The sequence below is a fragment of the Eutrigla gurnardus genome (assembly GCF_963514095.1).
Source record: "Eutrigla gurnardus genome assembly, chromosome: 3".
Taxonomy (NCBI): domain Eukaryota; kingdom Metazoa; phylum Chordata; class Actinopteri; order Perciformes; family Triglidae; genus Eutrigla; species Eutrigla gurnardus.
This window is the reverse complement of record NC_139917.1, coordinates 7,519,627-7,541,145: the sequence shown is the minus strand read 5'-3', so window position 1 is coordinate 7,541,145 and position 21,519 is coordinate 7,519,627. Positions and strand designations below refer to the sequence as shown.

The 21,519-nt window shown below is 41.4% G+C and overlaps 1 protein-coding gene across 1 annotated transcript in view; it reads left to right on the top strand.

The window, feature by feature from the left end:
- Window positions 1-3,338: 3,338 nt before the first annotated feature.
- dnhd1 (dynein heavy chain domain 1) overlaps window positions 3,339-21,519 on the top strand; it is a gene marked incomplete at its 5' end in the record, with an annotated part of 37,015 nt that continues 18,834 nt past the window's right edge. The window contains 24 exons of the mRNA XM_084005508.1: window positions 3,339-3,703; window positions 3,913-4,107; window positions 4,193-4,396; window positions 5,065-5,175; window positions 5,298-5,454; window positions 5,868-6,122; window positions 6,281-6,424; window positions 7,533-7,644; window positions 7,834-8,042; window positions 8,138-8,381; window positions 8,541-8,698; window positions 9,913-10,029; window positions 10,132-10,408; window positions 10,634-10,761; window positions 11,082-11,280; window positions 12,758-12,849; window positions 12,975-13,167; window positions 13,292-13,383; window positions 13,714-16,804; window positions 16,907-17,027; window positions 17,127-17,286; window positions 17,370-17,637; window positions 18,488-19,949; window positions 20,845-20,950. Coding sequence (XP_083861634.1) covers window positions 3,339-3,703; window positions 3,913-4,107; window positions 4,193-4,396; window positions 5,065-5,175; window positions 5,298-5,454; window positions 5,868-6,122; window positions 6,281-6,424; window positions 7,533-7,644; window positions 7,834-8,042; window positions 8,138-8,381; window positions 8,541-8,698; window positions 9,913-10,029; window positions 10,132-10,408; window positions 10,634-10,761; window positions 11,082-11,280; window positions 12,758-12,849; window positions 12,975-13,167; window positions 13,292-13,383; window positions 13,714-16,804; window positions 16,907-17,027; window positions 17,127-17,286; window positions 17,370-17,637; window positions 18,488-19,949; window positions 20,845-20,950 — 8,460 coding nt within the window. The remainder of the gene's footprint in view (window positions 3,704-3,912; window positions 4,108-4,192; window positions 4,397-5,064; window positions 5,176-5,297; window positions 5,455-5,867; window positions 6,123-6,280; window positions 6,425-7,532; window positions 7,645-7,833; window positions 8,043-8,137; window positions 8,382-8,540; window positions 8,699-9,912; window positions 10,030-10,131; window positions 10,409-10,633; window positions 10,762-11,081; window positions 11,281-12,757; window positions 12,850-12,974; window positions 13,168-13,291; window positions 13,384-13,713; window positions 16,805-16,906; window positions 17,028-17,126; window positions 17,287-17,369; window positions 17,638-18,487; window positions 19,950-20,844; window positions 20,951-21,519) is intronic.

Here is a 21,519-nt window from a genome sequence, read left to right as displayed (position 1 = left end):
TTGTGTGCTTTGTTGCTATGGAAACAGTCTCATTGCTGTTTTTCAGTGCAGAAATCCGGCGGGATGCAACTGAAACTGGTGATGTCATTCCCCAACGATGGACAAGCCATGTTCAAACCCATGAAGTGAGTCACAACTTTGCTCACGTTAGGAGAATGTTTAAAATCCAGATTGAATCCTTTTCAGTTATCACTTGAAATACATCCAATACATCTGGTTACAATGGAAACTTCTGCAGCTCATGTGTGCTTAAACGCAAGTGAGAAACATTTTTTACTTGATGTAATTGTGCAGTTAAGGAATGTGTGTGCTCTAGTTTGCCTTTGCCTTTTGGGCAGGAGAGAGGTGAAGAAACCAATTACAACTTCTATTACTTCTCAGACTTTGAGAGACACAATGCAGAAATCATAGCTTTCCACCTGGACAGATAAAGTACAGCACAATGAGCCTGGTCTCCTTCGAATGACCTTCCCACAAAACTAAACCACATTGTGAATGGAGTTTTGAGGGACACGTTCACTTGTTGAGGATTTAGAAATTAGACCCGCCAACGGACGCAATATACACATGATCTGTTTATCTGTATTGGAACCTAATTTTGTAGGAGACCATATTGCACGAACAAAGGTCTTCTGTGTGAAAGTCCTGTGTTTGTTTGACCTGTGCATCGCCACACCTCCCACCCGCCCTTGGCGGACTTTCTTTCGTTATATTCGTTATTACAGCACGTAACTCGTTCCGTCATTTGCTCTGACTGAATGTACAAATGTTGATGTAGAAGCACACAATGCCATGTGATCATTGGGTTAATGTAAAATGACTGGTTAGATTATGGTTTGTGTGAAAACAGAAAATTTATGTAAAAATGTATTTTAACATGACCCTGCAATCGACATTGCAGAAGTAATATGACCCCCCACACTGTGAATTCACTGTGGATTAAGTTTGAGGAAACCGTTTTTTCACCAGGAGACGGATGTTCGTGTCCCGTTACAAGCAAGTCGTTTTCTTGTGTTTTTGTCTTGTTTCAATGTCATTGTTATTTGAGGCAAAACCAAGATGCTTTCACTGAACCTAACCAAGACCCGTGTTTTTTGTTTTGTTTTGTTTTGTTTAAAAAAAAAAAAAAACAGAACAAAAAGTTGGAAAAAAATATGTTTAGAAAATGTATTGGCAAAAGGTGGTGCAAACCTTTTTTACCTTCGCTGCTCACACAATCCTTCATCATTCATTTGCACTTTGAATGTATGATTAGGGTTCTTCTTCTTCTTCTTTTTCTTCTTATTGCTACCAGCGATACCACCTTTGTCACCCCCCCCCCCCCCTCCCCCTCTCTCTCCCTCTCTCTCCCTCTCTCCCTCCCTCTCTCTAGCTGCACATACGGCTCCCCCTAGTGGGTAATATGTGTTTCTACGGCCAGTGCTGTTACTGTTCAACAGAGCATGCTGTGTGTGGCTGACCCAGAGTCCCTGGCGACCCGCAGGTCCTGGAGATCCCACCATTTCATACAACCCAATATGTTTCCATCACACACACACACACACACACACACACACACACACACACACACACACACACACACACACACACACACACAGTATATTGTATGATACTGTTTATTATGCTAACCATGAAGTTGGAATAATTTGCAAATGCCTTGTCTTTTATAGCAGCAAACAAATGTTATGCATAAATGTGTAATTGTGAAACATCATGTTATCATTGCATCTGGTCAAAAGTGACTACTTATGCATATAAATAGGAATAAACAGAGGATTGTGTCTGAAAACAAAAATATTCCAGCTTTATGGGCAACAGTGTATATACAGTATTTAAACATTAACCTCACATTCATCCTACCAACCTTCCTCATCTCTTTACCTCTCAAGAATTATTTTATGCATCTTCATAAATTGACTTATATTTGGACATTGCTGTAGTTATATACTCTATATACAGTTATACATTCAGCCCATTCCACACATTCACCCCACAAATTGAAATGCACATACTTTTCAACGTTGTACTACACACATCGATATAAGAATTGTGTTTCAGTTTCATTCAACCTTTGACTTTTTATTGCACCTTGAGCTGCAGCTCTTGTCTGAAAAGTGATCTATGAATGTATCATCATCATCATCATCATCATCATCATCATCATCATCATCACCATCATCACAATTATTATTATTATTAGGATATATATATATATATATATATATATATATATATATATATATATATATATATCCTCTGCTGCTCTGTATGTGAGCAAAATGTATGTGTGTTGCAGTGATTTGCTGTTTGTTTGTGTTGTCTGTAGTCTTGATGAGTCCATCGGATAAGACACGAACGTGTAAGATTTAAGGTTACTTCCACATGTGACCTTCAGCGGCTCCGCAGCACGAATGACTGCACGTTACCGTGGAAACGAGCTGTCGCCGTGGTTGCACAAGGACAACTTGCTTAGCCAGGTAAGAAAAAGTTCGTTTTGTTCCTTCATGTAAGCAGCTTCTCGGTTTAAAGTACTTACATGCTTTAGAACAGACTTTCAGCTATCTGGTTCCCTTAGTTATTGAACTGCAGCTGTGTTAAGAACACTTGTACGTTTTCTACTTACCGAGTGAACGGTGGCTCTTATCACATAGTTTATGTCACTAGCTAGTTAACGTTACTAGCTAACGTTACTAGTGCTAAGTTAGTAAACGTTATTATGCTCTATTGGAATCGATAAAAAGTGATTTAAATCATCTTAAACATCATGTCAAGTGTAATGTGATTCATATGAAAAAGCATATCACTTATATTAGTGCTTAATGATTGTTGGTAAGTTTTTTATGTAACTTAAGCTAACGCTGACACAGGATACAAGATGTTTTGATGAGGACATAATGAAATATAGGTGGAATACAGAGTTGATAGCTATTGCTGATTTAATAATAAGATAAATTGCATATGTTATGATATATAATGTTTGTAAATTTACACAGCAAATACGTTTCAATAGACTGTTTTGATGCCTATTAATTCTCTGTCAGCAACTATATGCATCCAAGATTCTGCTCATACCTTTGTAAAATGATGTTTGTACTTAGAGTAAGAACACGATGGAGACCTTGTTAATTGCATTGCTATCTCTATTTAAAAAAGCATCTTGTGTTTGGTATGTGGTTAGTTAAGAATGCAGGATAGTAACAGCATAATACGGAGGTTATTCATGCCACAAGTTTAACTTTTTTTTTTCTTACAGAAATTACAGAGTAAAGACTTAATGCAGATTGGCAAAGTTTGTGGTACCTAAACCTGCTGATGATTTTCATAGAGAGATCAGCAACATGTTCACTCACACTTCAGAGAAAAGATCCCAAGCTGGAGCTTCTCAGTCCTGTAGTAAAGACATGACCAGGCCTGGATCCAAGGCAAAGAAAAAGACCCTCTATCCTGAGCTGATTTTACCACCTCTATGCCCGGAGCCATCTTCTCACTCAGCTGCCAGTCCTCTGTTCAGTCGGACCCCCAAACTCAGAAACGTCCCCTCTGACAGACCTTTTTCAGTGGTGGAGCTCGCTCGTCTGGCAGCCCAATTAGGACCTGGGAGAGCTGTAGGTGACACTAAATGGAAAAAAGGTCCTCGACTAATGGCCTCCGCTTTAGGGGCCGACATCCCTGTCACAGCTGCTGATGAGCCGACAGCACAGAGGTAGAAAGAACAGGCATTTGAGTTATGCACTGGTGCTTTAATGTTTGTTATCACAGGAAACATGAGCATGATGAAATATGTGTCCTGAACACACTGCTGGATGTTAACGGTTTTATTCCAGTTTATAATGAGAGCTGGCATATTAAACCCAAGCTATTAACTCCTGAATGAATTGCTGTGTTGTTTACATTTGGTTTTCATTGTTTCAGTCGTACAGAGAAAGATGGATCAATAAAAGTCACAACATGTAAGGAGAAAAAGATGAGGACTCTGAAAAAAGGAAAAGTGACAAAACTAAATAAAGTTCCTCTCACCGGCACAGAGGTGTTTCATATGTTTGCCCAGAGAGACCTGGGAGAATTTGAGTTTCATTACCTGAAAGAGGTGGATGGAGACTCTTACAGGTACACTGTAATAATGTAACCTACCTGTCTTTAATCCCAGAATTAATGTCCTCGATTTAACTCTAATTGTCCTCATTGTTTTTAGACCCTATGATCTACGAGTAGTCCATTCCCGTGAAGCTGGTCCTGAGCACTACGTCTTCTCCCCTAAAGATGTACTACACGTGACAGACAGGGGTTATGGAGGACTCGTCAGTCTGGCAGAGTGGTACAGAGAGTCTGTGTCATGGAAAGCGTTGCAAGAAATCCCCTTTTTCAGGGACTTTAGATTGCGGAAAGCTTTCACCAGGTTAGTACATATAAGTTGTTCGGGGCTGCGATTATTTTGATTGGCGATGAATCTGTTGATTATTTTTTGTTTAATTGTTTGGTCTGTTATTCTCAGAAAATGGTGAAAAAAATAATGTCAAATTTCTTGTTTTGTCCACAACTCAGAGATATTCAGTTTACTGTCATAGAGGAGTAAATTAACCAGAAAATAATCACATTTAAGAAGCTGGTATATGGAAAACGCATACATGCGGCACATTCCCTTTGTCTTGACAGTGTCAGACAAACTCTATGGCTGTTTACACTTTTTGAATTAAAAAAGTACTCAACCCGATTACTTGATTATCAAAATAATTATTTGCAAAGCAGGTTTATTTATACAGCAAAAAAGTCAAAGTGCAAATAAAACACATCATTAAAGCACAATTAAATACTATTCAAAACACTAATTTAACTTATATACTATAAATACTATAGTGCAGTGTGTGCAGACATTATTTAATAAAAGGCAGCAGCACACAGAAATGCCTATGCATTTCAGCCTAACAGCTGAACTCTGACCTGAACCAGATCACCTGGTCTGGATGGCTCATAGTGTAGCTGAAGATAAGGGTTACTTTGGCCGGAAACCTCTAAAACTGTTCTTACTATATTCTCTCTTATTGGTGTTTTTTTCTTTTGTTCTAGGTGGCAAAGAAATGTACACAAGATCCTCTTTCAGCGCAAGTGTAAGGATCTCCAAGATATGCTGGTTATAGCTGTACCTCAGTTCAGAAATGCTCTTTTTCAGTTCACCAGGTGAGACTCATCACCATGCAAATCATACAATATTTGTTTTTTTATTTTGGAACTGTGAGATTTGAAAGATGTTTAAACTTCAACATTAGTTCTTCAGCTTAATGATACTTCCTCTTTTACAGGGTTATTGAAGAAGTGAGAGGAACACAGCTGCTGCCCCAGAATGAGTCTAAAACCTACACATTGCTGGAATTCAAGAATGTGCTGAAAACCATGAATCAAGAGTGTCTGCAGATATTGGAGAAGTTGTCACGGTGTCGGGCTGTCATCCTATATGCGGTACCACTTTTATTTGAGACATAAAGTGAAACAAACTAGAGCATTAGACATTAGCGGGGTCTTAATTCAGCGGCCATCTTTCGGAGGACGTGGTCTGAAGGCTGAGATGGCCCAACTTATCTTGGGATAACCGGGGCTTGATGCAGTTGGATGAATCAGGAAAAAAAGACAATGTTTCATTGCTGCATTTGAAAAAGTCTTTGAAATGGGACAGCTCATGGTCAGCGCTGTGACCTCTGAAGGATGCAGCCGCCGGATTGGCACACAGCTATTGTCAATCTGAGAAAGAAGCATGTTGATTTCTGGAACAAATAGGCTTCTCGTCAGTTTTGTAGGAAGCATCATTTATTCAAGTGTATTCAATATTATCACAGTAATATTTTTGTATTGCTGTGATGTTCTTTTATCACCAGGTGAAAGAGGACAGCTACAAGGCTCACCAGGAGCTGCAGCTGCACATGGAATATGCCAAGAAGCCAAATAAATGCTATGAACCCATTCACCTCCACCTGGCTCGCCAGAAGCAGCTGAAGAGAGACTTGGCCCGGTCTGAAAGCATCCTGCAGAAATTGGGCAACTTTGGTGCTCTCATCAACCAAATGACTGTGCAGAGTCTCGTCCCAATCGTCCGACAGGACATTGTTTCTTTTCTCGACAATGTTGTGAAGGTGAAAAGAGAGCTTCTATTAATTCCATCTAGAAAAACAAATGCTGATTCATAATAACATAATAACCTTGTTGCTTGAGTTGTTAATGCACAAAAAAGACATTGAGTTGAATTAACATTGATTTGAATAGATGCTATTGGTGTATTTGTGCTTGTTAGAAGAAGAAATCGGAGCAGTGCTGTCTCTTCCACACTGAGCTGTGCTTCGGTGCTGATAGTCAGCTGAAGGTGGACCCACCAGTACATCTGTTCCAAGAAGCTGTGAGTGAAGCACTCCTAGCTGTTGGTGACTCTATAATTCAGGTATTTTACACATTTACACAGTTGCAAATACACATATAGTCTATTTTGTAGTTGTGGGCACTGAATATGATGGTGCCTGATCAATAAGAGCCTTGTAAGTGAGGAGAAGGATTTTGAATTATATTCTGGATTTTACTGGGAGCCAGTGCAGAGAAGCTAATACAGGAGAAGGCAAGCGCACTATTTCATAGCTGTAGAGGCCAGTGCTCGGGGACCGTAAAAAGCAAGAGGCCGTGTCCAGGACGTCCACCACGGGCGGATGACAAAGCTCCGTAAAAGTCGCTGTCCAGGACCTCCGGGTACAGAGCGGGTCGTCCGTCAAACGAGAAATTTTGTTCCGCACAGAAACCTCGCACACTGAGTCCGTATTTAAATACATATTCGTTGCGAGAATTCACACCAGAAAATAAATTGAGTCATCCAGCAGGGAGGGAGATTCTGTGACCATCTCACTTCTTCAAATAGATCAAAAAAGCCACGCAACAGTTGGACCGTGGAGATTGTTGGTCTTCTTTCTGATGTGCGGTCCCAGTAGTACTGGACCACTGACCTCCTGAAGTCCACCTGGACCTGACCGGGATTGTTGAAAATAAAGGATTCATCCAGCAGTTAGCAGGATAGTTGTTCAGCTCTCTTCTTTTTCTTTGAATAATGAGACGATCACTGCATCGTCCTCACTGCTGGATGTTTGTTTTCAACAATCCCAATTGGGTCCAGGTGGACTTCAGGACCAGTTTGCAGCACTACTATGAACAGTGGCTGCAGTACGTCCGCTCATTTCGGTTCACCGGTTGACACTTGAGGCTTGAAAATGGTCAGGTCAAATCATCAACAAGCATGAAAATGCAGATAAATGTAAAGCAAACAACAATAAGAACAGATGGCAACACATGCCGCACAACAGCTGATGAAGTCAGGCTCAAATCAAGCCAAATGCTAATAAGGTGATAATATGGACGGCACTCATCTAATACTTATCTTGAAATATTTACCCTCTCTTGACATATTTAAAAATGTTGTAAATCTTTCTTTCTGGTTCAATAAAGGATAAATAAATGACATCTGTTTTGTGTGTTTGAAAAGAATTGTGATGTTTCTTCTTTGGTAGATGTGTGACAGTTGTGGATTCTTCCTGAAGATCAGCAACAGTGGCTTCACCTGTGATGTTGCTCAGGATTTAACCTCTGACTTCACTTGTTTGGAACATGCTACTCTCACAGGTATTTCCGTTTGCGTCAAAGTTGTTACTGGTCTTCACTAGATTTGAGCATCTGTTGACCCAAACAGGCAGTATTCATGTGAAAATGTGCCTGAGCCCTGCCCAACGTTTCCTGTTGCTGTATGATGCATTTGTTTTTATTAATAGTTGGAAGGCAGATTATTTTGAGTGTGCATGTTCTAATTCTCAGGGGAGAATAAGAACAATGATGGAATGGCTGGTCACCAAAGGTTTGGCTGCTGGCGAGTGCTCAGAGACGAGTCAGTACCCTTGCTGTGGGTGCAGGGAAACTGGCTGCGTGGCTGCTACTATCCCCTCTCTAAGAAACAGCTGGAGTGGCAGATCAGCACCAATGATGTAACAAAGCGAGTCGAGAAAGAGCAGGCCAAGATCATGCAGGCAAGACTTTCAAATCACAATTTTGAATACTAGCAAATCAAGAATGTGCACACCTGCCTCTGTGTTTCTATTCATTCTCACTGTTCTCTTGACAGGAAGCTGAAGAAGAAATCCAGCAGCTGTGTGAGAGCTACTCGTGGCTGGTGGACATCCATTTGTTCATCAGCCAATGGAGTGCAACCTCTTTGGAGTCCATGAAGGGTCAGCCTGCTTTACTGTATGAGGAGCACATAAAGAAGGTGCGACTCTGGACCAAAAGAATGGACACGGTTCCCTCATCAGTCTCTACCTCCAACCAACTGTTTAGTATCCAGTGCAGCCACGTCAGGCAAAGTCTTGGTATGTCTTCTCTTAACTCATTCAATCTCCTCTCAAAGACTCCCAAAAATAGATTCCTCTTACAATGAAACAATATTTCATAAATGAAATGATGTGGTGGAGTATAGTCAGTAAATGGGATGAGAAATGATTTATGCTGAATGCTCTTTGTTTCTCAAGGGCAACAACTGACGTCCATTGAGGAGGAAGTGCTGCAGCAGTTAACTGAACAGATAAAGCTGCGTTCTGAACGCCTCATATCAGACATGGAGAGGCCTGCTGCTGAACTCCAGACAGAACCCACAGACTTACACAGCTTCTCAAAATACGCTGTTACGGTAAAGAAACTCTTCACTAAAACCTGTTACCGGGCTGCTAGATGGTAGATTCAGATCTTTGGGTCATTCACTTTAATTGAATTATTCGTCCCAAGGGCTGTGTCTAGAAAGAGAGTTCTGAATTTAGATTCCATTATCCAAGAATGAAAGGGTGATGCAAGTTGCATTAAGGTCCTCAGTGCTGCTATTTGAAGGAAGGCTGGTGCATACTTGTGTAACTGGCATGATTAAGTACTCCAGTGAACTTTTGTGATGATGAGTTTCATAATTCATTTTCAAGTCAGGGTGAGGGTTTATGGTTTGTTTTTATTTCACCTAAACCTAACCATCTCCTGTGGGTGCTAGCATGTCCCTTAAAGCCCTTAAATATTTGTGAAAGCTTGCACTGAATGGATACAGGTTTGAAAAATGTTTTGATTATTTTGCAAATTAATCACAATTATAAATGTGCACCTTCTGTGCAACTGTGATCAAGGTCGCCCAAACCCCCAGGACAATGATCCATCACTAAGGTCAGCTAAATGTTACATACACTCAAATTTGATAAATACCAACCTGTCCACGAGTGGAAACGTGACAGCTGTGTCGGTGCTTCGTACCTTCTCTTGCTTCACTGCTCTCCCTGTTCGTCTTCACGGTCGATGGCTTACTTTTTGGACTTCAATCCTGCCTCCAAATGCTCCAGAAACTTTTTTGGGGAAATTTCTCTGGATTATCCATCAAAGTTCTGCCATACTCCTAGTTGCTACGCTGTCACTGTGGCCTCGCCCCACTTCCTGCCCCTGGTAACTCTGGCTGGTTCCCATCAAATGCATCACTTGTGGCAGGACAGGAAATTGGCCATCAGAAGACATGGCACTGTGAAAAAGAGAGTGCTGGATCAGCATTGTGTGAGGGCTTGAATGTAAAAGGCATGCACTCCAGCTGTAATACTCATTAACATAATGAGGTTTTACCCAGTGGACAGACCAAACCTACTAGATATCACTGTTTGGCAAACATCCTCTTTTTTGTTGTTGCAAAAAGCAACATTCATAGCTTTTTCACTATCAAATTCAAGTTAAAACTACAAAAATGTAAATTATGTAATTTGGGGCCTTCCCAGACTTGCCAAGAGACACATGTTGCTCTACATCACTGATTTAACATTTTGGTTGCTATGATTAAAAACATTTTTATATCGATTAAACTGCTAAATCTGTCTATAATTTCAGGTGAGGGAGTCTGTGAAACTGTTGCCAGACATGCAGAAACGTTTGGAGTACATTCACTCCCTCCAGGACACTGGTTGCATGAACATGACTGAACAGGAGGAGACTTTGAAAGAAAAGGTCTGCAGGCGAATGATGCCACTAATAACCACATTGTACACATCTGAATAATAGCTTTTTCACTCTGCAGCATGTGTGCTTCTGTCTGTGTTCTATATTTAGATGCAGACCACGTGGGATTGCTTTAAACTCCTCTTGGACCAAGCAAGAAGTGTTGTGGACCATCATCGTCCTTTACAGGCTGAAGTGTTGTACAAATTGTTCTCATTTGTGGCCTGTGACCTTAAAAATGTGATCTGTAAAGCCACATCTGGACCCTTCCTAGACCCAATGCAGAATGCTAAAGAGATAGTCCCTGAGCTGAAGTACATGTGCTTACATGTGCACAGTCTCTTTGCATCACTGGAACAACTTAGCAGGGATAGTCAAAACCTACACGGTGAGATTTGATAAAGGATGATAAACAGTAAATGGTTTCAGGCTTGAAAAAGTTGAACTAGTATTCTGAAGTTCTCTTTTGGTTTTGACCACTTGTAGATGTATGTTAAAAAAATGACCTTGGAGGATGTGTTGTTATAGCAACCATGAAATACAGTTATGACTGTCATGTATTTACAAAAATGCTTTTCTTATGACACCTTTATGTTTTATTGCCACCCATTAGAACATCCATTGGATTTGACCATGTTGACGACAGATGTTCAGAAGGTCGACGCCCGTAAACAGCTGTGGGAGCTGATAGCTGTGTACACAACATGGATGGAAGAATGGAAACAGCTTGATTTCAGTGAGGTAACATGTCAAATGAACATATCTCTTGTCGACGAGATTGTAAAATGTGCTCTATAAAGAGGTTTTTATTGGTATGTTTCATTGACAAATATATAAATTATTTGTTTAAAATTGAATTATTCTTTTATTGATTGCCTTTATATCTTCTTTGGTGTATTAAAGCACAGTCTGTCTCATAAAGCATACATGCAGAGATGCTAAGCACTGCCTATAAACCATTCTGAGAGTATTTTGTCTTGTGATGATAACAACTACAATAAACTGTTACCATTCTCCATGTGAGTTAAACCAACTAATCTTCTGAATTATTTTCCTGTCAGGATGTGGTGTCACAAGCTCAGAGGAAAATTGCCACGTGGAAGGAGCAGGTTTTTTCTCTAACAAGCATCATACCTGCTCATGATGCAGTGCTGCAGAAGACTTTAGGAATCCTGGAAAGCTTAAGTCGTCAGGCGGAAGTCATGGCCAAGCTGCAGAGCCCCACAGTCAAACATAGACACCTAAAAGCCATTTTCGAAGGTCAGACACTTTATTATTGTAACCCGGCTGTTCTCACTCACTGTTTGTCCTTATATCTGCGAAAAGTAGAAACAACACAAAACGGTAATTTGTATACAACCCACATAATCCTGAGCCAGGACGTGCAGGACTGCCACTCAGGTGATGTTGTAAAAAGAGAGTGAAAATCCATGCAGGCAGTCAAGGTGGATGGATGGGTACTTTTGCAACGTAATGCCTGTGTCCACGTGGATTTAAAAAAATGTTTTATGACAACAATATCTTGACTCTGTCCACTATTCTATAATCTATTTGGGCTGCTATCTACCTTTTTAATATTGTTTTTCCACCATGAGCACCATCCAGAGGATGATTGCTTAATACTTTCTATAATGAACAAACTCACAGCTGTAACGTTAGAGCAGAAAGGACGATCCTTTCACGGGGATGAAAGCACAAAACTCATCAGCAACATTGAGTGTCCACCGCTGATCTGTTCCCCCTGGTGTGCTTTTCTTTGTTTTGATGGGTTTTGTCTTACATATACAGCTCAGACAGACAGACATGGACAAAGCAAGCTGCTCCTCCTTTTTCTCACCAGTGCTTTTTTTTAAGTGCTCAAGTAATTGAAGTGCTCAGAGTGGCCACACAAAAAAGAGGGCTCAGAAAAATGACATATGCTCTCGAGTCATTGGGAACAATTGAAAACAGACACTATGTGGACATAGGCCCTTAACTAATGGCACCTACAGACGTTATGTAGCAAACATAATTATTTTAACCCAAACTACAATTAACTTAACCTAACCAAGTAGTTTTGTTGCGTACACTTCAAGACCCTAAATTTGATCTTTAGAGCATAAATACGGTATATCATCATTCAACTATAGTCTATGTAAAGATATAGTGTAGTAATATCTACCTGAGCAGAGAATTAAGTAATGCTTCCTCTGTGTGTGTTGTTATCAGAGCTTCTCCTAGCTTTGCTACATGTCAGTGCATGTCAGTCCATCTTAGTTCATGTCAGTGCATATTAGTGCATATCAGTCCATGTCACTGCATGTCAGTGCATGTCAGTGCATGTTAGTGCATGTGTTTTATATTGATCCCATCCCTAGTTACAGCTCCCCTCCAGGTAAACACTGTTAGCTCTGTCAGCACTTTTGCCATAGTTTGCACAAAGCCACCGACTCAGCTGTTGCCTTATTGAGAGCCAATGACGGGCAATAGGGATGCTCCTAATCTTATATATAGCACCTTTAACCAAATAGTTCAAACATGCATATTTGAACCCAAACTACAATATTTTCTTCAACCTAACCAAGTAGTTTTGCTGCCTAAACAGGTTCTGCACTGCAGACGCCTTGAGTTGTTGGATTTTTGTTGGAAAAATGAGAAATACATTTCCGTAAGTTGTCACATGAGCTGTACGAGGACTGTAACACATGCATGCAACTAAAGCAAATCTAAACTGATCAAAATACATTCCATCTGACAGGTATGGGCCTACTGTATGTCCCAGAGAAGAAGGTGACGGTTGCTGATGTGGTGTCTCAACAACTTGAAGTTAACCAGAAACAAATTACCAAGGTGAGAACTGGTTAGATTGGCTTGTTATGGCAGTGCCACTAAAATCAGGAAAACAAGCTCAATCAACAACAAATTATCTTCATATGCCATAAATGCTTTTTACTTAATGTACATTTCACTGTCAGATATGCTTGGGTGCACAAGTAGAGTGCAACATAGAGCAGACCTTCCAAAAGCTTCGACAGGGATGGAAAACCAGACTCTTCCAGCTGGATAAATTCACTCTACCTGTTTGGCATCTTCATGAGAAGCCCATGGAGGGCAGCGTTTCAAATCTCCAAACTGCAAGTTACCACTCCTCAACATTCACTATCATTGGTGAGACTGAAAAACAAGCTAGCAAATGAATAATACAGGTTACTACGTTGGCTCTGGAGCTAATGTGTAAAAACAATATTCTGCAAACAAGTTGCTGGGATTTGCTTTGTGTTTTCTCACTCAGGTCTGGAAGTACACTCTGCTGAAGTAGAGAATGATTTGATGGCTCTATCCACCATGATGAAGTCCCCACACAGTGTTCATTTCAGACTGCAGGTGGAAGATTGCATGCAGACATTACAAGATCTCGGTAAGGTGGATATTCAGGAAGAAAACAAAAACGATTTTGAAAATCTGTCACCAAGTGTAGAAACTGTATGAAAATTGTAATTGCTTTTGCTCTGTCTTTCACTAAAAACAGGAAAGTTACTTTCTTTATTTGAAAGATACCAGCAACTATGGGCGTACCTGACCAAGATTTTCCATGAAAGTCACTTTAGTGTTCAGAGAGTAGATCTGGTACGTCGCTATGAAACTGGTACATTTCTGACCTTCGCATTAAGTTTACATGTCACGTTAATTCTCTTCTGCTATTTTTTTCTGTAGCTGGAGCAATTCCAACCAGTTGATGATACATTTAAGGAAATGATGCACTCTATCTCAAGTGATCCTCATGTGCTGAACTTTGTTCACTCCAAGAAGACAAATAACAGATTTCAGGGGAATAGCCTTTGCCAGATTCTCATTGATGGTCTGTCTTTGATGGAGGTCATTTCCAACCAGATGGTGAATCTCCTGGAGACCCTCTGTGAACAGTTTCCAAGACTCTGGTTCTTGAGTGATAGGGAAGTCATCCAACTGCTCTCCTTTCATCCAACGCCTTTCACATTGCAACACTTTGTGTGCAAATGCTTTAAAGGGATACGCCGGCTCCAAGTGGATTGTGAAATACCGACTAATACAAGAGGGGTAAAGAGCTGTGTGTCGACATCTCACAGCCACAGGCAGATGAAGGTGCTGGGTTTTTTTGGTAGTCTCCAGGAGCACGTTACCTTTCCAACTCCTTTGGAACCAAATCGCAATGCTTTGATTTGGCTTTGTGCCTTTGAAAAACACTTGAAGTTGACCATGAAACAGCACATTAAACAATGTGCTGTTGTGCGAAATCAGCTTGAACCATCTAGTCAAGATCTGGCATATCATAAGGACAGTGGAGACACCCTGCTCCACATTGCTGAAAGGAGGAAAATGTCTCTACCTGGGCTGGATCTGCTGTCTGAATATCCTCTTCAGTGTCTGCTTGTTGCTGAGGAGGTAGTTTGGTGCAAAGCTGTCCTACAAGCTTTCCAACAATTGAGCCCAGTGAAGCTGAGCAACTTAAAGGTGTACAACTCTGCAAAACGGAATCACCTTAGTTGTGTCATAAGGGATGGAGTCTCAGGGGCTAAAAGTGAATCTCTGGTTTCTAAGTACACAATGACGTGTCTGCATGCTTTAGTGCAAGTTACAATGAAGCATGCACAGCAGCTGTCTCTGCTCATGGAGGTACAGTGTGTGCTGGAGTCGTCGTTTGAGTGGCTGAGTTTGATGAAGTATCATATAAACTCAGAAGATTGGAGTCTGAAAGCCGATGATGATCCATCATGTTACATGGATGTTTTTGGACATCGACTCCAATATGATTATGAATATTTTGGTCCAGAAGATTGGGCGATGGTGCATACTCCATCCACAGATCGAGCAATGCTGGGGCTTCTCCTGGCTCTGACAAGCTACAGATGTGGGTTTGTGAGTGGACCCTCCATGTCTGGAAAGAAAACAACCGTGGTCCAGTTAGGAAAAGCACTTGGGCGACAAGTCGTCACAATGCAATGCTGTCCAAGCATGAGAGCTGGTGTTGTTCTGAAGTTGCTGTTGGGGGCCCTCCAGACTGGAGCATGGCTTCTTCTGGCCTCTGTGGACTTACTAAAACAAGGGGTCTTGTCATTTCTTGGGCAGCATGTAGTAGACATTCACCAATCCTTCTCAGAGTTCACAAAAAGTACGAATCAAAGAGTGATTGAGGAGCCAAAGGACATGAGTGCTGTTGGGATCACAGGTTGCAAAGTTGATTCAGGATGTTACGTGGTACTTGCAGGGAAAAGGGTTTCCGCCAGCCTGAGTTATGGGTGTGTTCTCATCTCATCAAAGGGCCATACGTCTGTGCTTCCAGAGAGTCTGCGATGTGCTACCAGACCCATTGCGTTAACCAATCCAGATTACAGGATCATTGCAGAAGTAATGCTGACTTGCGTTGGTTTCACAGAGGCCATGTCTTTAAGTCAACGTCTGGTGGCCCTCCTGAGTCTGGCCAAGGAAACCCTCTGTCTTCCGGATTCCATCTCTGACAACCAGAGCTACTACCTTGTTGTCTTGAAAAAGATCATCTCTGCCTCTGAAATACACTTGCAACAAACTGTAAGGCAACAGGAAACTTCAGATAAGGCAAAGTTAGTGGATGCAGAACAAACAGATCTCGCACATAATGTGACTGCCAGAGAAAAACAAACTGAAAATGCTTCCAGGTCTCACAGTTCTCATTCATCAATTATGCGGGGGATAATGGAGGAGACGGCCATTGTCAAAGCGATTCTTTCTGTCCTCTCACCTGTTCTTTATGAGCACAAGAAAGCCTCACAGTTCTACATCTTATTCACGGACACATTCCCTAGTGCATGCCAGTTTCCTCTTTTCCAACAATACATGGAGGAAGAAGAAAAGATGCTACTTAACGATGCAGTTACAGAAGAATTACGAAGGAATTTGTTTCACTGTGACGGCAATCTAATAAACAGTGCTGTTTCACTCTACCAGACCTTGAAATTCTCTCAGGCTGTTATGCTCATAGGCCCCTCAGGGAGTGGGAAGACAACCTGTCACCATGCTCTAGCTGGAGCCCTCAATCATCTGGCAGTGGAAGATATGTTTGAAAACGACACTGTCACCCCACAGATCTCTGCTGCCACCGTGAGCTCTGTCGACACTTTGGTCTTATTTCCTAACGCCATGTCCCATGAAGAGGTGTTTGGCTGCTTCTGTGAAAAGAGAGGATGGCAAGACGGAGCTGTTGCTAAGGTGCTGAGAAATTCAGGACGAGATGAAGCAATAATCTGCAACAATAAGAAGAAAAGTGATCAGACACCAGTGCGATGGCTGGTGATGGATGGGAACCCTGCGGGGCATCCCGGCTGGTTAGATCACTTAACTACAATTTGCCGTCCTGAGGAGTCATTTCTGTGCCTGTCATCAGGTGAAACTCTGCCATCCCAATCAAATCTGAAGCTACTTATGGAAGTCACTGACCTACGCGATGCAAGTCCCTCTGCAGTGACCCATTGCAGCCTTGTTTATTTCACAGGTACTGATCTGTGGAAGGCTGTGTGGAAGACTCAAATAGATGCTCTCTCTTTTGAACACAAAGTGGATCAAGTAACCTTGAAAATGTGGAATTGCCTGGCTGAAGATCTTTTCTCCAGTACTCTTAGTGCGGTCAGACAAAATGCTTTAACATCAGCAATCCATAATGAAGGTGAATCTCTTAATGTCATGTACGGACTGCAAGAAATCATGTCATTTTTTCGGATCCTTCGTGCCCTCCTGCAGCATTGTGGGAAGGATATGAAAAAAGCTGCTTCAATACCACAAACAGACAAAAAAGGTATAACCAGGATGATTGAACTTATAACCTTGTAAACATACAGAACATTTGAGGTAATGATTTCACTTTTATTTTTGACTGCATCACTTATTCTCCCACCAGACATACCACTGCACAGAATGGGAACGGCAGGCAAAGATCCCCACACTAAACTAGACTGGCTGCCCAGGAATCTTTTTCTGGTGGCTTATATCTGGGGATTTAGTGGACCTCTCCATCCTCGGTGAGATAATCTTTATGGAACTTGTTTTCTAGTCATATTTATTTACAGAAATATTTGATTGCTTCTCTTCATGTGTTTTATGTTTTTATGGTTCTTCAGCCACCGGCCACAATTTGACTCACTAGCCCGTCAAGTCCTGTTTAATTCCCGGTATAAAATCGTGGTTCCTGATGAAGAGAGTGTGTTTGAACACTTTTTTGACATCAACAGCAAGATATTCTCCAAGAACACACTGCTGACAAATTCCATCTCTCCCAAGGTTTGTCCTGGAAGTAAATACACGTAGCCATGACTGCATTTCAAATAGTTAACTTAACAAGATTATTAAATCTGTTTATGCAGTATGGGAAATATGGCTATCTCTTGGACCTCATGTTGGAGGCAAACCAGCCTGTGTTGCTTGTAGGAGAGCCCGCTTCTGGAAAAACCACTGTGTGCAAAACTCTGCTGAGTTTTGACAAGTCACATATTAGTCTACCAACCAGTCCACTGCTGACCTCCAGAGACCTGCGTACTATACTGGACAGCATCAGCTGCAGGAAGAACTGCAAGAATACAAAACTGCCCGGACTGCTTCTTTTTTTGGATGATTTGCAAGAAGCCCCCTGTGGTGAGTAAGATAATTTACCTTATGCCTGGTTCAGATACAATATCAACCGATTCTAGCCAGACGGCATGTTGGCTCAGATCACAACCATAATGAATGGCGAGGGCAACGATCTATAGTTTTATACCATGTGGTGTTTCACAGTACACAACAATCTGGGACGCCTCACCGTGTCTCGATGGAAGGTCCATCGTGTTAGATTTTCTTTTGTTCCATCACAGCGTCATTTTTGACCAATAGGAGTACAGAGCAATCTGTAAACAATGGCAAACTGTTAAACTGAAGTCAGGTTAATCTGTGGACACAGATCCAACATTTAATTTGGCGAAAACGATTCGCACCGAGACAAAGTAATAACTAATGCTAGCGCGTTTATTGATATGTATATGTGACCACAGTCAATTGTGATTGGTAGAAGTGCTTGAGCCTCTACAATGTGTGTTCACGTGAGCGTTTTAGTCAGTCAAAGAGTGGTATGATGTAGGATTACAGAATCGCTCTTAAGAATGAGTCTTAACTGTTAAAGTATGAATTATGGCTAATGAGCAACTGTTGAATGTTTATCATTTTCAAAATAAATTAACAAAAAACATTCTTCCTTATTTTCCCCATTGTACTGAAAATGTACAGAAACGTGTCCCAAAATCCGAGGTACGTACCGAGCCGTGGATTTGTGTAAAATGACCTGCAGTCTGTCTGTCTGACGACCAAGTCACGACTTTATGACCATAATCACAGGATCTGACACAGTGACATCGTGCCAACACTGATATCCTGTAGTCTGAACCAGGCATTAGGAGAACTTGCATGTGAAGCTTGATGAGGTTAATATTTCTATCTTTCCTGTTGATAGATGTCTTCGGGAAGACGTCAGCAGCTCTAGAGACGCTACGACAGAGTATTTCAATGGGACACATTCTAACATTTGACTCCTACAACTTCAAGTTATTGCCTGCTCAGACCATCAGCTACATGGCCACCTGTTGTGTCTTTGGATCGGGCAGTTACCACAGTAACACCGTGTCCTCCAGACTCTCTCGCCTGTTCTCCATCTTTGTGCTGCCCAGCCTTTCTATGGACGTCATATTGTCTATCCACTCTCCTCGGATAAAGATGTGGCTTAAAGAAATGCCACTGATGCAGAGTAGTGAGGACATGGCATGTTGCATCATCACTGCAACTACCAATCTTTATCACGCAATATGTGACCAATTCCAGCCTACTGTGCAGAGGCACCATTTCATATTTTCCCATCATGACCTTCAGAAGGTGTTTAGTGGGATGTGTCTGTGGCAGCCTGGTGTACCGGGGACAGGGACAGAGCAGAAGCAGGAGTGTTCACTGCCATCAGTCCTGAACATAGCACGTCTCTGGATGCATGAGTGCATGCGTACATTCAGTGACAGGTTATGCTCAGAGGATGAAAGCAAAACTCTTGTGTCACTCATAGCCAAGACGGCAGAAACACATTATGGAAGTAGATTGGTTGATGAAACCCAGCCCACACTACCGGAGGACACAGCAGACACCTGGAAGCCAAAAGATCAGAGTCTAGATACACTTAATCTGCCTCAAGAGCCAAAACCAGCTAGCCAGTCAGACCTTAAGAAAGGACAGACATGGACTGAATCAGTCCTCCTGTCTGGAAACACTGGCTCAAACGAGGCAAGCCTAAAAACGAATCTCCAGATTCTTCAGCATAAGGAGGACATGATGACGAAGCTTATATTTGGCCCTGAGCTCTCTGATCCTCCAATGGATCAGCATCACAGTTTTAAATGTAGCTCTTCATATCAATACCAAGACCTTGATGGAGTAGTGCAGGAGCTGTGTGCCCTCATGGACAGAAAACAGGAGGACAAAAAGGTTGATAGTAATGACTCCAACATGACAACCAGATTCATTGTCCACAGACAGAGTGCAAGTCGGCTATTACGTATCCTGAGGGTGTTGCTGATACCTGGAGGTCACGGTGTGCTGATTGGCTCAGACAGAGGCACAGGCCGTAAAACCACTGTGCGTTTAGCTGCCTGTGTAACGGGCCACCAGTTGATGGAGGTGCATCCTGCTAATGAGAATAAATTGCATGAAATCCTAAAAGAAGCTGGGAATCAAACTAAAGTGGGCGGAGTTAATGTCATCATACTGGTCCATGAGGGAATTAGCCAATCGGTCAGAGAAGAACTGTTGGTGGCGATGGCTCACCGGACCTACCCGGGGCTCTACACAGATGAGGAGCTGAGAAATCTGGTTTCCAGAGTGACTGCTGGGAAAAAATCCAGAAGATACGTTTTGGGCAGTTGGATGTTTGACAAGTAAGAGGATAAGAGGACCTAATTCATCTATTCTGCTGTGTTCACACCAATTGAGAAGCAAATATTTTGTGCAGCACGATCCTAAGTCAATGCAAAGACATGAATAGACATAAATGCTATTAATAAAAAACATAACATTGTGCCACTAAAGCCTATCAGCAATGAGGTTGTCTCCTGTCCTCACTGACATCCTGACATTTCTGAATCCCAAATGGAGGAAACAAATATTGTATCTGTCTGAGGTCCCCCAGAGGTCTACGAAAGTAGCTCACATTAGTCCAGAGACCAGACCAGACTATGTTTATAATATATGTGTATAAACCAGAGACTGTCTATGGTTCCCCAGAGGTCTAAGATAGTAGCTCATATTAGTCAGGAGACCAAGGGACTGTTGCACAAAACCTAGATAAGGGATTCAAATTGATTGAAGTTATGTAAAAAAGGCTCCCTCCTCTTTGCCAGATTACACAACCAACAAAGAGAGTTTTATTCTCTCTCCTGGGAGTTGAAAAAAGTTTCGGTTTTCTGTTTTATTCTGTTTTAACCTTGTTTTTCCACAGATTATCAGTCTCATGTACTTCTGTCAGGAGGATAAAGTGACAGTTTGAGCAAACATGACAAAAGATTATATTTAAGGCAACTTTAACTGCATCACAATGTGTAATTAAGGATTAGGAATATATTTATTGACATCCAAATGTGCATGTAATTCTAATGTAATTGTGATGTAGGTATCCACTACTACACTCAACTATACTGTAGTTGTACTGATGATAGTGTTGTAATGTCTAATAATAATAATTGGTTTATAGGATAATTGTCTCATAACTTACAGTAAACATTTGAAAATGTTAATAAATGTTAATCACAATAATTCTGTTTATTTTCCTCAAAGACACTTGGCCCAAATCCACAGAAATGTGCACGTGTTCCTGTTACTTCCTTTGACCACGACAGACAACAGTGAGATGTCAGCCAACGATGAACCCCGTGGATGGAATGTAAATAAGTATTTTCATTCAATTACTGCATTTGCTGGTGAACAGTACCCGTATTCCATAACAAAACACAAATTGTGCCTGAAGTGCCTTAAACTTGCATTTTCTCTGTTGGCCACCAGGGGGCGACTCCTCTCTGATTGTATAGAAGTCTATGAGAAAATGGTCCTACTTCTCTCTTGATTAATCATCTCAGTAAACATTGTAAACATGAGTTTATGGTCTCAATCTCTAGTTTCAAGTCTTCTTCAATCCAGCATTTTGTTCATTTTGTCAGTACATTTAAAGTCAAAAAGAACCGAAAGCAGGGGATGCTTCAAATACTATTTAAATTACATATAACATATGCTCTTCATTCTCGCTCTGCATCGGCCAATAGGCTTGCTGCTCCCTCACTGCGAGTGATAACTAGTCACTCAACTAATATAAATCACGACTGTTTGCTGTCCAGACCCCTCATTTATCAACAGTGCGTAGAAAAGGTTCTAAATGATGTTATATAAATCGAATTCAGAATGTGCATTGAAAGTACTAAGTACTAAGAAATCTGTATTTATTAAATATGCGCAAGC